This window comes from Bufo gargarizans, chromosome 1, assembly GCF_014858855.1.
Source record: "Bufo gargarizans isolate SCDJY-AF-19 chromosome 1, ASM1485885v1, whole genome shotgun sequence".
Taxonomy (NCBI): Eukaryota; Metazoa; Chordata; class Amphibia; order Anura; family Bufonidae; genus Bufo; species Bufo gargarizans.
Genome location: NC_058080.1, coordinates 592,323,817 through 592,338,440, shown reverse-complemented (window position 1 = coordinate 592,338,440; position 14,624 = coordinate 592,323,817). Strand labels below are relative to the sequence as shown.

The 14,624-nt window shown below is 42.4% G+C and overlaps 1 protein-coding gene across 4 annotated transcripts in view; it reads right to left on the bottom strand.

The window, feature by feature from the left end:
- Positions 1-14,624, bottom strand: part of OSBP2 (oxysterol binding protein 2) — a 273,565-nt gene that overhangs the window by 68,969 nt on the left and 189,972 nt on the right. For all 4 annotated transcript variants that reach the window (XM_044275848.1, XM_044275846.1, XM_044275845.1 and 1 more), the window contains 4 exons: positions 11,045-11,243; positions 3,166-3,283; positions 928-994; positions 3-170 (listed from right to left, as the gene is read on the bottom strand). In XM_044275848.1, coding sequence (XP_044131783.1) covers positions 3-170; positions 928-994; positions 3,166-3,283; positions 11,045-11,243 — 552 coding nt within the window. The remainder of the gene's footprint in view (positions 1-2; positions 171-927; positions 995-3,165; positions 3,284-11,044; positions 11,244-14,624) is intronic.

Genomic DNA, 14,624 nt, shown 5'->3' with positions numbered 1-14,624 from the left:
ACAGGCATGGGGATCTTGGATAGCTCTTTTCCTATGCAGTTTTTCATTATACTCCAGAGATTAAGGCTGTAGTTTGGTTTGTCTGGAATTCGGGTCCTCCTCCTTTTTCTAGGTAAGAGATCTTTGCGTTTAGAGTCATAGTAGCTGCTTTCATGTGAGCTATAGAATACCTAGAAAACACATGTAAAAGACAGACATTGCCCTTTAGTGCTACAGTTCCCTGTAATGCAATATACAGTAATTATTCTTATAATTAACAAGGTTCAAGAATGGTGTCAATTAATTTAGGATGGTGCTAGACATTGATTTGGGGGGATAATTACATTCTCAGGAGGAAATCCCTCTAAAATAATGTGTATTGGAGATGCCTGACCCCTCAGTCATACATTCTAGGCGACTGTTAATGGTTGATTATTTTATTTGACTTCTATTCCTCTAGAAAAAAGCAGCATCGGTCATGTCTGGTGCCCTATGCCACAGACAGTGACGTACATGACTCTTCAAACCAATGAGATGGAAAGCTATAACTTCTGTTTATGGCCACCTCAATGTTCAATCACTGAAAATGGATTAAAGTAATAGTTTTGTGGATAGCTCCTGCAAATTTCAGCAAGATCTGCATATGGGTGCTATCTGGCCCCTTCTTGGGTGGAGTACACCTGTGCTAGTTTCCTACACTCAGTTCTCTAGGGATGGGTTAGGTTATGGCCACATGGTCAGGTTTCTGCATGCAGTTTTAGAGCCAAAGTCAGGAGTGGGTCAGAAAAGGAGAGAAAGTATATAAAAGAAAAAGGATATGACTTCTCTTTTTTAATTCAATCCTGGTTTTGGCTTCCAAAACTTTATCAGGAAACCTGACCAAGTGGTTGTATCCTTAGTTTCTGCCTTGAATTGTCATTATAGTGGTAAGTAATATACTGTACTTACGTTGTCTTCTAGATGCCAATCATCGGGGTGACCGCCACTTGCACTGCTGAGATTGCTACCGGAACGCCTGCCAATACATATACATTACATATAACATATACAAATACATTACTATAACAAAAAACTGCAGGGAAAAAGGAGCGCTACTTCATTTTAATTATGACCTATTTGATGACCCAAAATATTAAATTCTAGACACAATGGGGGAGATTTACTAACCTAAACGCAAGGAGATTCGGGCTTAATTTCCAGCATTTATTATGCTTTTTAGGCAATAAACAAGGGGCATGGCTTATCAGGAAAGGTCATGATTTAGGTGGAAAGAGGAAGGCTTAAGATACGCCAAAGTTTTGTTGCAAATTTGGGCGCAAATTAATCCAACCAATAGGTGATGTAAAGTCAGGGATCTTAAAACTGTCTAGTTTAATTTGACGCTGTCTGAATATTAGATAGGGTTAGTAAATCTTCCTCATTATGCTTTTTATACTTGGATAAGGTGTGTACTTGTATACATGTCTGTGTTTTATCTTAAATGTCAAGTCTATTCTGGAAAAATGAGCTTACAGTTCCAAATTTACAGCACACAGCCACGGTCTGGTGCTCGGTTCCATGCACATGATTAAAGAGAACCTGTCAGCTGTATACAGGATTCACTGTCAGCTTTTAATGGACGGTTTTTCACTGAAGCCTTTCTGAGTAACGGACGCTAAAAATAGTCCTATTATATGGGGGCTGTCGGTCAGTGAAAACGGACGAGATTTATGACGTCCATTATTCACTGGCCGTCCAAAAAACTGCCGTGTGAATAATCCCATAGACTACCATTGTTCTTAAAATTGACATGTGGCGTCCGTTAAAAAAGCGTCTATCACATGTCGTGTGCATGTAGCCTAACAGGGCCCAGTCTTGTACTGTCATGAATTAAGAGGAGAACTCAGGTAACTCTCTCCATTGACATCTATCCTCTGGATAGGTCATCAGTATCTGATCAGGAGAGTTCGACACTCGGCGATCACCTGTTTGAGAGGGCACCAGCGCTTGAAGCTTAGCCTAGGCCATGTGAAGTCAAGTTCATAGGTCACATGGCCTAGAAGCCGCTTTGAAGTGAATGGGGCTGAGCCGCGATACTAAGCACAGCTGCTATGCAATGTACGACGCTGTGCTTGACGAGTTAAGAGAAGTCTATAGCGCTATTGCTACGGCTGAACGGTGGGGGTCCAGTGGGTCAGACTCCTACCAATCAGATACTGATGACCTAGGTCATCAGTTGAAATATCTTGGCAAACCCCTTTAAACTTGCCATACATGATAGACTGGTCAGTGAAACCCACTAATTTAATAATTAATATTATCATCAATCTTATATGTATTGTGTCATAATAGCCAATAGGGGAAAGAAGAATCCGTTATGGGTTTTAACATACCCGATCCTTTATTCCTGTTGGAGAGGCCACCGCCAGTAGCATCTAGTATCAGCTTATTCCCCACCCCCCATTAAACAGACATGTTCCAGACAGTGTACAGGTGTATGGCCAGCTATACTATAACCTCTACTATACAGTCAGCTCTTAATATTAGAATCACGATAACAGCAGATAAGACAAAATAGCAGCATAGTAAGTACATAGTAAACTACATACTTAGTACAAAACAAAAGAGGAAAAGGGACAAAATAATAAAAATAAAATCTAAAATATGTTTTTGTCAGACTGAAACATTAAATGTCATCTATTCATAAATTGTTTCCCTAATGCCAGATTACACGTGGGATAAGAACTTTTTTAAGACTCCAACGGCCTTGATATGGAGTTGTGAAGACTGCCCATCCCTGGTTTATACATAGACGTGAGGAATTCTGGGACTGTGGCATGTCAATGTCAGTCTTCTCCAGGCATTCTGATGGAAAGCCATCAGGACACGAAGGCAGTTGTTGTCTACTAATTCCCTGGCTGGATATTTTATCCTATACAAGAAATATCTCTCTGGGGAATATTATAAAAAAAAAAAAAGCAAAACAATGAAACCTGTGGAACAGTTACAGGCAGTGCCCTGTGACGTGTGAGAAGAATCAGATTAGACATCTGTCTTCTTCACCTTTGCTGAACTCCCACTTTACATCAGAGCAGTAAAGATCAGCCAGGAATTGTGCATGCGTCATGACCGCTATGTCCATGTTCTGTCCAATGTGGCCATGGTCACATAAATAGTGTGCTGCATTGCAAAACGCATTGCGCATACCTGTGCTGTTTGGGGTCAGTTGTTACTGTGATAAAGGCTGGTGCGTCCTCCATGGCATCAAAATACTCTGTCTCCTCATCTTCATCACTGGCCTCCCCTTTTACAGCTTGTACACTCCCTGAAAAAAGCAAGTACAGACACAGTTATGGAACACTGGTAGTATCGGAAGCTTCACCTCCCCCACCCGACTGATCATACAGTACATTTATTTATCTTCTGCTGGAAGGTTATTCATTCATGTAATGGGCATTCACACGCCCATAAGTGTTTTGCGGTACACAAACCGTGGATCCACAAAACACGTATACTGCTCTTGTGCATGCCGCATCATGGTGTATAAGACATGTCGTTTCTTTTGCAACGTGGCTGCAGAGATGCAACGGGCTAATTATTGCCAAAAGTATTTAATGTTGCCAAGTTATATTTTGTGATTTATGCACTGTGTGATCCTAACAGCAATGTATGGGCAACAGATGGTTAACATAGGAAGACTTTTTCGGGTTACCAGGGTGATGGTCTTAGCCTGCCCCCTGGTTAGGGAGTCTAGTCTGAGTAGAGCTACAGGAAGGACATGTTTGAGAGAGTTCCTGCAGACCAGGTCCATGTGCAGAGAACCTGTGTCTCTGAGACTACAGCTGCCAAAGGAGCAACCACTACCAGAGTACACCTTAAGGAAAAAGACCATACTTATCAGAAGTTCCAGAACCATCCAGGCTGTGCAAGATAAAAGTATTCGCTCGTTTATGGCATAAAAGTGTAATGACCGGCGTCACGCACAGGGAGGGGAAAGGGAAAGCCCTGCCCAAGGGAGAGGGAAAGGTGGTGAACCCTGACTCACCTTGCGGCTGGCACCTGACTGCCCTAGACGGGTTCCTCACCCGTGCGGCGATCACGTGCCTAAACCCTGGCTTTCCCTAAAATGAGCCCTAGATAGTGAACGGGCCGGTGGGATCGCTAGTCCGCACCACTGACACTAAGAGGAAAACACCAGGGAGAGGACAGACAATACAAACAAACACATAAACCCAGGTGGGCGACCACAGCAGACCACAAAGGCCCAACAGGGATCCGGAGGGAAACGTTCTGGACCAACAACCAGAGAACGCAGCAACACAGCTCCAGTGGGTCAGTATAGAAGTCCAGGCAGGAAGCTCTATATCTGGCAACCAGAGAAGTGTGAGAGGGGAATATAAGGAGGTTGGGAGTGCTGGACAAGGAACAGCTGAGGAGAAGGAGCTACGGATTCCTGAGTGAGCAAAAAAGGGTTGCAAAGCAAACCCAGAAAGCTACCATAAGGAAACAGCCCTATCTTACATAGAGCGCGCAGCCAACCGCTGCGACTTCCTGACCCCGGGTATAACGGAGTCAGGCGTGGTTCTTGACACCCTTGTGACAAAAAGACTTTATTGCTGTGAAAAGCACTATTGCCTCCGGCATCTACCGCACTTTGAGACAGACTAGCCATCAAGATCTGCACCCATCAGTCTGGAAATTGCAGAAAGAGTTAATAAGAACCTAATTTAATGCATGTGGTTATTTTGGTGAGACTACAAAGTGCCCTTTAGAGAGAGTCAGGGAGTACTACTACCTCCATCATTGTTGCTGCCTATACTGTGCATTTGAGAGAAAGACTACGCAGTGATATACTTTAAAACCATGCCTTTTGCATGGTTTGTACTACTACTACTCCTATCATTGGTTCAGAAAAGAAAGATTTTATTTACTACTACAAATGGGCCTTGTTATTGAATCCACCATCCATCCGCTGGCCACGACATCTGCCCTCCTGCCTTGCACTCAGACAACTGTTCAACATCAAGGACACCCCAGCTACCACCAGGTAGGAGCCTCAATACCAGGGTGTGCCCTGAGAGAAGAAAAGGTGCGTCCTCCAGTCACTGCACTGATAACTACTCCCATGTAAAACTGAAGTACAGAAAAAGCAGAGATATAAATGTGTAATTTATAGTTTTACCGAATTTTTGCCCACAAAAATACAAACCTTCTCCTGAATTGTTTACAGGTCTCAATGGCTTTCATTGCAAACCATATTCTGACATAAAAAGCCTATAAGGTCGCAACTGTTCTCTTATCAGTGTTTATCTACTTACACAATATAGATAATGTATTCAGTGTGTACTTGTACGTGGCTTACTGCCCCTTAATTACAAAAAGTATATTCTATTTTAGTCCTACTTCACCAGGCTGCCAATGAATTCAGCATGGATTTACAGGGTTTATAGAGACACACAGTAAATTGACACATTTTTTGGATTACAACAGATATATGAATATATGTATCGCCTAAGAATCAAATTACTCACCCATTCTCAGCTGTCAAAGTCAAAAACTCAGCATCACTAATAAAAAATACCACCGGTGCCGACAGAAAATCCAGGAAGAATTAAAACTGAAAAAGGCAGATCCACAAAAATCTATGACGAGTACCAGTCAAGTGCAACTTAACAAAGTGGATTCAGGATGCAGAAGTGCAGAGGGTCAGTTTTAGTTCTGGTTTCTGGGTGTAAAAATAATATCAGCAGCTATTTGTGTACATAGTCTACATGCAAAAATAGTAAGGCGTTTTAGGTCTGTTGGACTTCTACAGCGTAAACCTCAACAGTTACCAGGGAGAGAGTGGAAAAGGCTAAAATGTCTGCTCCATGAAATTCACCATTAACGGTAGACATCACTCGCCTATATACATTTTTTCAACTCATTTTTGTTCTTGTTTTGCTCCAGTAGATCTAAAATAATAAAGAAAAATAAGCACATTTGCAAATGGTATTGATTAAAAATATCCTACTGTTCTGCATATCCAGCTCCTATGCAGAGGGTAACTGTTACCCTCTAGCACGCTGGGGAAGTAAGTGGTCCTATCATGGGTCTGGACTATTGTTTGCTCCTCATCTACTCCCCTGGCTTGTTTAATTTTGCATCCTGCTTGGGGTTTTTGAATCCGCACTTGGAGAGAAACGCTTCGGGACAGTGTACGCAATAATAGGGTGCAAGCATGGATGGGTTCCAGCAGCGAAATACAGTTCAACCTTTTAGGACTGCTAGGGGTCAGTGTAGGGTCAGATGTGTCTATCAGCCATATTTAGGGTCCCCTCCTCCTCACCCACATACATACCTCCAAACTTTTGAACAGAAGGAAACTATGTGCGGTGTGCACATTTTTTCCGCACAAGGCCACAACTCTAACTCCGCCCAAAAGATAACTATACACCTAATCCCACCCATTCCCCTAAAACCCCAACATAGTAATTATTCCCCCGTTATGCCACCACACAGTAGTTATGCTCACATTCTGTTCCATTCACAGATTATGCCCCTCACAGATATGTGGCCCCTCACAGAAGCTATGTCCAGATATGTGCCTCCTTCACAGCAGTTATTCCCAGATATGTTCCCCCCTCATATTAAGGATGCCCAGATATGTGCACCCCCACAGTAGTTATGCCCAGATATGTGCCCCCTCACAGTAGTTATGTCCAGATATGTGCCCCTTCACAGTAGTTATGTCCAGATATGTGCTGCCTGACAGTAGTTATGCCCTTATATGTGCCCCTTCACTGTAGTTATGCAAAGATATATGCCCCCTCACAGCAATATGCCCATTCACAGTAGTTTTACCCTCAGATGTGCCCCCTTTCAGTAGTTTTGCCATGATATGTGCCCCCTCATAGTAATATGCCCAGTTATGTGACCCCTCACAGTATTATGTCCAGGTATATTCCCCTTCACAGGAATAATAATAAAAAAAAACTCTACATACTCACCTGGTTCCTCCCCAGAAGCAGCAGGATACACGGAGATGCTGGTCTGTGTAGGAGGAGGAACACAGCTGACTTCCAGCCGGCCCCGCCCCTTGCACAGACCAGCAGTGTGGAGCGCTGACGGTTCTCTGCTTCATCATTACAGGCAACGGTCTCTGCGTCCCATGGGAGCAGAGACAGCTGCCTGAGAGTGGGACATACCGCACCGTTCCGGGACCACGGGACAGATACTGAAATCTGGGACTGTCCTGCCAGATCTGGACAGTTGAGAGGTATGCCCACATGGTTTATCTTATATGTTTTCATGAATATTGTTTACCCTACTGACACCATTTAATTTCATTGCTCGGATTGCATCTAGTGTGCTTAGACCTTGCTTGGTTTCATCTCTGCTAATTTTACATACGTATTCATTAAAAGTTAATGGGGTCATTTATCAAACTGTCATAAAGTAGAACTGGCTTAGTTGCCCATAGCAACCAATCAGATGCCACCACAAATTTTCCAAAGGAGCTATCAAAAATGAAAGGTGGAATCTGATTGGTTGCTATGGGCAACTAAGCCAGTTCTACATTATGACAGTTTGATAAATGACCCTATACGTTTTAAGTACTATTCTTTCAGTGATAGAAACCCTTCCTAGCCTGACCCTGCAGTTCATTCCTTCTGATTGCTTGTTATTCCACATGTATAGTGATCTGCTGGTGTTATAGCAGGAAGTATTGTCAGGTCCCAAGGTCATGGGCCTCTTCACAACACTAGAGCAATGATGCACTTGTTTTAGGCAAATAAATGCATTCAAAAACCAACTGTCAGCAGGATCAATCCTGTTAAACCAGACATAGTACCTGGTAGGGTTGACACTGCCATTTAAAATCAGTTGGAGCGTTGCAAAAATAAAAATTCTGTTATTCTTTCTGCAAATTAGGGCATCAGTGTACTGAGCGAAGTGGCCAGAATTGGAAAGCTGAGGAGCAGAGATGCAACATGGGGCTAGGCCACCCCTTGACACACTGAAACCCTAATTGCATATAAATTAAAAGTCTTTTTTTCTCCGGGAACACAGTATGTCTGGTTTTATAGGGTTGATCATACTGACAAGTGCTCCTTAAAGGGGTTTTACAAGATTACTATGTTTGTTAACAGATATGCTCAGGTACATCTTCTCCATGCTCTTTCAATTTAGACTTTCCTGACCCGTATTCACCATATAAATGAACCACTCTGGTTTCTTTCCATCCTGTATGTAGCACTTCCTATTCCTATATCCAATCAAACCCATGATGCACTTCTCCTTTCTCTGCCACACCCCCGGCACCGCCCCTAGCAACACCCCGCTAGTTTATAGCTCCTCCCACCAGCTAGTTACATAGACACTCCTCTATCACTCCCCCTGTTGCTGCTTTGGAAAGCCCATGGACATGGAAGTAAGAAGCTGCATGGACATGGTCATGTGACCACAGCCCAAAAAGGAAGATAGGAGCAATAAAGGTAAAAGAAATAACGGTACATTACAAAATTACAGCTGCCTTCATAAATTATTATTTTAAAGGTTGTTGATGCAAACTGGAAAATCCATCTCTAACCCTTTCTTGACTCCCACCGTACATGTATAGCAGAAGTCTTTAAAGATGGTGGCCATTTGTGAGTGCAGAAGTTGTCATAACCGCTGGGTTTATACACAGCAGATGCCGAGGGCTAATGTCTGCGATTGGCGATGAGGCCGATTGCGGACATTTAACCCCTCAGATGCGATGGTTAAATTCGACCACGGCATCTGCGAGAGCTAAAACTAGGAGCCACGTGCTTCCCAGCCCAGGCCACCTTCCTCTGGCTGAGATAGGGGAAGGTGATCCATACTTACCAACTACAGGCCTATTACTAGTATTTTCCAATGCAGTCCTGCAGGTGGCAGCACTGCATTGGAAAATAGTGAATTCCGTATTCTATAATGCATAGATATGCATTGCAGAATACAAGATGAAATCTAATGATTGCATGCTATAGTCACCTAGGGTGACTTAAAGTAAAAAAAAAAAAAAAAAAAAAAAAGGTTTTAAAAAATAATGTCACTTCACCTCCACAATTTTTTTTTTTAGAAAAAGTGATCAAAAAGTCATACACACTTCAAAATTGTATTAATATTAACTACATATCGTCTCACTAAGAAATCTTTTTTTTTTTTTTAAACACAAGAAAAAACAATATAAATGTGGTATTGCCATAATAACACTTATCAGGAGGGTGAAGGTATTGCATAGAGAATGCTGTAGAATCAAAACACATAAAACCATGGCGGAATTGCGTTTCTTTTTTTTTTTTTTTTTACAATTGCACTCATTGAATTGTGCCATTAGAAAGTACAAATTGTCCCATAAAAAACAGGCCCTTATATGGCTATGTGAACAGAAAAATAAAAAAGTTATGACTCCGGGAAGGTAAGGAGTCAAAAACACTAAAACTGAACATTGCCATGTCCTCAAGGGGTTAAGAAGCACTAATTACTGGCATTTTATTTTTGTTTTTGCAAAGGGTGCTTTAAAGGGTGACCCACTGACCTTCACCACTAGCCTAATGATCAGTCTTCTCCTGGCTGTAAGCAGCAAATCCTAACAACTATATTTTCATTACTAAAACCTAAAAATTATAAAAATAAAAAAAATCTGACATAATTACCATATGTCCTCTGTAGAATAATTAAGCTAAATTACCACAGAGTATATAGAGTTCTAATTAGCTGAGGACAGAACATAAACAGCTACTCAAATGGCTCACAGCCATGCGCCACTCATATGCTTTTTCATGGCATTATCACATAGCTGTGACCGCTTCTGGCAGGTACCGAACATAAAGGCAGAATAAGAGTATGTGCCCATTTATTTATAAAAATATATAATGATAAATAATAAAAAAATTGGGGCTCGCACTACTAGAACCCCTTCAATCCTAAGAAAAAGGGGCTACAGAGCTTAGCTGGTGTTTCCATCCCCAGGAATACCCGGCCCCCATTGTGCAGCCAACTACAGCACATTCAGCTGAACTGGGCTATGTGGCAGTTCTATACACAGTGGGTAGCTAGGAGGACAGGACAAGAGCCAAAGGGACCTGCCTTGATTTTTGGGATCAGCAGGGTCGCTAGAGATTGAATCCCCACCAATCCTATGTATGCCATAATCTTATATTACGGGAATGGTGATTCAAATTAATGAGAAAATATGCTCAATGAGAAAGGGTGGATTATCTCCTGTCCTGATACAAACACAAAATATCTTACTACGTGTCTATGACTAATGCCACGTTTCAGAGGAAATGCTTTCAAACACAAGTCTTTGACAATTCACTGGTTTCGAAAACTGCTTCCAGTACAAAATTCAGTGAGTTGTGGGCTTGCTCCTGGTTTCTGGCCCATGGTGAGGAGGAACTTCACCTCAAGTTAGAGACATGTAACCGGGGTCTCACTTTTCTCAGACTTTGCAATGTTCCTACCAATCATCCTTCCTAGAACAGATAGGAGGAGAGAACGGCAAGCATGCTCCGAGACCTCCTATCCCATAAATGTTAAATGTAGTTGCATGTGCCAACTCCAGGAGAGGTCCCGATTATGTTTTTTAAGGGAACCTGCTCCGCAATAGATGTGATCAAAATGATCTTGCATATTCTAATTGGTCAAATGACTTTAGCAAAAACACACCTAACACGTTTTAGGTTGCTTTAAAGAAATGCTGAACGACTGAGATGTAATCAGAAGAAAATTTTTGACAGGATTAATCTTGCAAGGAACGCAGTCATTGCCCTTACGGTTTTCATTTTCAGCTGGCAGACTACTGAGAGGGTGGAGCTTATGGTCCCTGATTTGAGACTGCCAACAGAGTAGCAGGGAAGGGCTGCTGTTGCCTTACAGACAATTCCCCCCCCCCTCCCCTCACATCACTTTGCTATATGTGACAGTACAGTCAAAGGAGAGGAAGATTTTGAATATAAAATTTAAATTCTAGGTAAATTTTGTGTTTTTAATATTCCTTTCAGTGCTCCAGTTTCTTCACTGGTTTGCTCTTGCTGAGCAGCTATGTCCATACAACAGCTGTGATATAAAAAAGTACCTTTTACAGAACTGGGATTTCCTGTAGGGTTAGAAGACAGGCCAGGTGCTCCTCGGCAGGCTCTTTCAAGGCTATTATGCTGTTTTGCTAGTTGCTCGATAGTCTCTTCCAAACGAACTCGCTGCTCACGCTCATACTGCAAAGCACGATGCCATTTACGACTATGGGATTCTGCTAATTCCAAGAAATCGCGGCATGCCTAAAACAGGGAATAAAGAAAAGAAAAAACTTATCTATTTGGTTAGGAATACAATGTGACCCCTCTCCATAGATTCCTTCTAAATTATTACGTAACCTTTACAATAAATCATACATCAGAGGTCAAGGGTTACAATCATGGTCAAGGGTATTTAATAAAAATTCATCTTCAATTATATGCTTCCATTAAGAACATATCTTAGATGACATCACATTTTAGGGCTCCGTTTCCTGCTGGGGTGATACTTTGAAGCTCCTGATGTATCCCTCAGCAGATCTATTCATTTTACCTATCACCTCTCCTGACATGTCTGTTTTAGCAACTACTTGCATTCCCCATGTAATACCGATTCTGGAGCATCTATTCTTAAAGGGGTTGTCCACGTTCAGAGCTGAACTCGGACATACCAATATTTTCAAACAGGCAGCCCCCTGACAAGAGCATAGGAGCAGTTCATGCTCCGATGCTCTCCTTTGCCATGCTCTAAATCGCGCAGGGCAAAGGCATTTTGTGGAGTTCTGGTGACGTACCAGGCTCTCCTTCGGGCTGCCAGGCGGAGGCTTCCACCCAGCAGTGAGCCGGGTGACGTCACCAGAACTGATAGGCGGGCTTTAGCGCTGCCCTAGCCTGTAAACTGTCCAGGGCAGCGCTAAAGCCCGCCCATCAGAGCCGCTGACCTCACGAACACACTGCTGGGCGGAAGCTTTCGCCCTCCAGTGTGTTATAGTAAATAAAAAAGCCCTTGCCCTGCGCGATCCTGCGCAGGGCAAGGTAGAGCATCGGAGCATGAACTGCTCTAATACTCATGAAAGGGGGGGCTGCCTTGGTGAGATTATGGGTATGTCCGGGTTCAGCTCTGAACCCAGACAACGCCTTTAAGGCTCTTATGTTGTGCCATTCTTCCACCATGACCATTCCCTCTAGAAGTTTATGAATTTTGCGCAACGGATGCGGACCCATTCACTTCAATGGTGCTGCAAAAGATGCGGATGACATCCGCACTTCTGCTCCGTGGCCCCGCAAAAAAGATAGAAGTAAACTACAACTATTGTATCCAATGTTATGCAGGAACCCATGCTATGTCTCTGTCGCATGCATCTGAACGCATGCATCTGTCACAGGCATTAAAGGGGTATTCCATCTTAGACATTGGTGGCATATCGCCGCCACCTCTCCTTTCATCGCAATGGGTCTGCCAGAAATAGCCAAGCCAGTATTCGGCTATTTTCTGAACTCACATAGCAATGCATGGAGGGTGGCTGAGCATGTGTGTTGAGCTCTCTTTCACTTTGGAAGACCCATTCTGGAAAAATAATTGGGTCCTACAGGTGGGACCTGCACCTATCTGACATCGATGGCATGTCCTAGCGAGATGCCTTCAAAGGAACTACCCCTTTAAGTGGAGGACCCTATAATATTACAGTGACCGAATATGTATTTAAGAATATGTTTCTTCAGATATCTTTTTTGATAGGAGGACATTTTGAAAAACAGAGGTAATTTATAAATCACAGTTTTGCACTGACGTAACTAATATTGGGTAATGCTGTAATGATAAGTTAAAGGTCTGGACTGAATTCTTAGAACTGGTGGTATGTCCAGGAATTCTATGGGACTAGTTGACGTTCACCAGCTTGTTTAGCCCCAATTACTTTTATGACTAGTCCAGGACTACTGAAAAACAGCTGGCACTAGGATACTGAAGATACTAAGCTATTCTGTGAGAAAGGTCTGCTCTCCTATAGGACTAATAAAGAAGACCAAAGAGTTCCTACCGCACATTCCTTATCTCAAACAAACAATATGATTACAGTTTTTAGAATTCATGAAAAAAATCTGAGATGTGAATAAATATACCACATGCTGTCAATTCAACCTGTATTCAAAGAAAATGGGAACGTCTCCACAAAAATTCACTTTTTGAACCACATGCTTTGGTGAAGTGGAAATAGACCAGAAAGTATATTCCCGGAGCAGGACAACAACTGGAATATCTAATCAATGTCTGAAATCTCATAAAATCCCCCAGATTATTCTCCAGGATTATGGCATGGAATTTTATTGCAGTGTATCTGATTTTATTTTATAATTGTATTTCTAATAGACATTAATACAGCACAGATTAAGGCAGATAGGATATGTCTTATCTTTTGTCTTATCTTGCGGATCTCGGACCTATTCGAGTCAATGGGTGCGCATCCGCATCACAGAGTGCACATGGCTGGTGCCCGTGCATTGTGGACCGCATTGTGGACCGCTATTTGCGGTTATTATCACTGAATAAAAAATAAAATAAAAAATACACTACACATATTAGGTAACCCCGCGTCCGTAACGACCTGATCTATAAAACGGTCATGTTACTTTCCCCGCACGATGAACGCCATAAAAATAAAAAAATAAAAACTATGAGAAAATTCAAATTTTGCCCACCTTACTTCCCAAAAAAGGTAATAAAAGTGATCAAAAAAGTCGCACGTACGCCAAAATAGTACCAATCAAACCGTCATCTCATCCCGCAAAAAATGAGACCCTACTCAAGATAATCGCCCAAAAACTGAAAAAACTATGGCTCTTAGGCTGGTTTCACACGGGCGTTGCGGAAAAATGTGCGGGTGCGTTGCGGAAACACCCGCGATTTTTCCGCGCGAGTGCAAAACATTGTCATGCGTTTTGCACTCGCGTGAGAAAAATCGCGCATGTTTGGTACCCAAACCCGAACTTCTTCAAAGAAGTTCGGGCTTGGGATTGATGTTCTGTAGATTCTATTATTTTCCCTTATAACATGGTTATAAGGGAAAATAATAGCATTCTGAATACAGAATGCTTAGTATAATAGCGCTGGAAGGGTTAAAAAAATAATAAAAACGTTAACTCACCTTATCCCCATGATCGTGTAGTTCCCGGTCGGTCTCTTCTTTAGCTGTGGGCTTGGGCTGAATGACCTTTGGTGATGTCAGATCACATGCTCCAATCACATGGTCCATCACCATGGTGATGGAGCATGTGATCTGACATCACCACAGGTCCTTTAGTCACAGCTAAAGAAGAGACCGACCGGGAACTAGGCGATCATGGGGATAAGGTGAGTTAACTTTTTTATTTTTTTAACCCTCCCAGCACTATTATACTAAGCATTCTGTAGTCAGAATGCTATTATTTTCCCTTATAACCATGTTATAAGGGAAAATAATACAGTGAATAGACTGTCACCTAGAACCCATGCGTGGAAATCGCACCGCATCCGCACTTGCTTGCGGATGCTTGCGATTTTCACGCAACCCCATTCATTTCTATGGGACCTGCGTTACGTGAAAAACGCAGAATATAGAACATGCTGCGATTTTCACGCAACGCATAAGTGTTGCGTGAAAATCACCG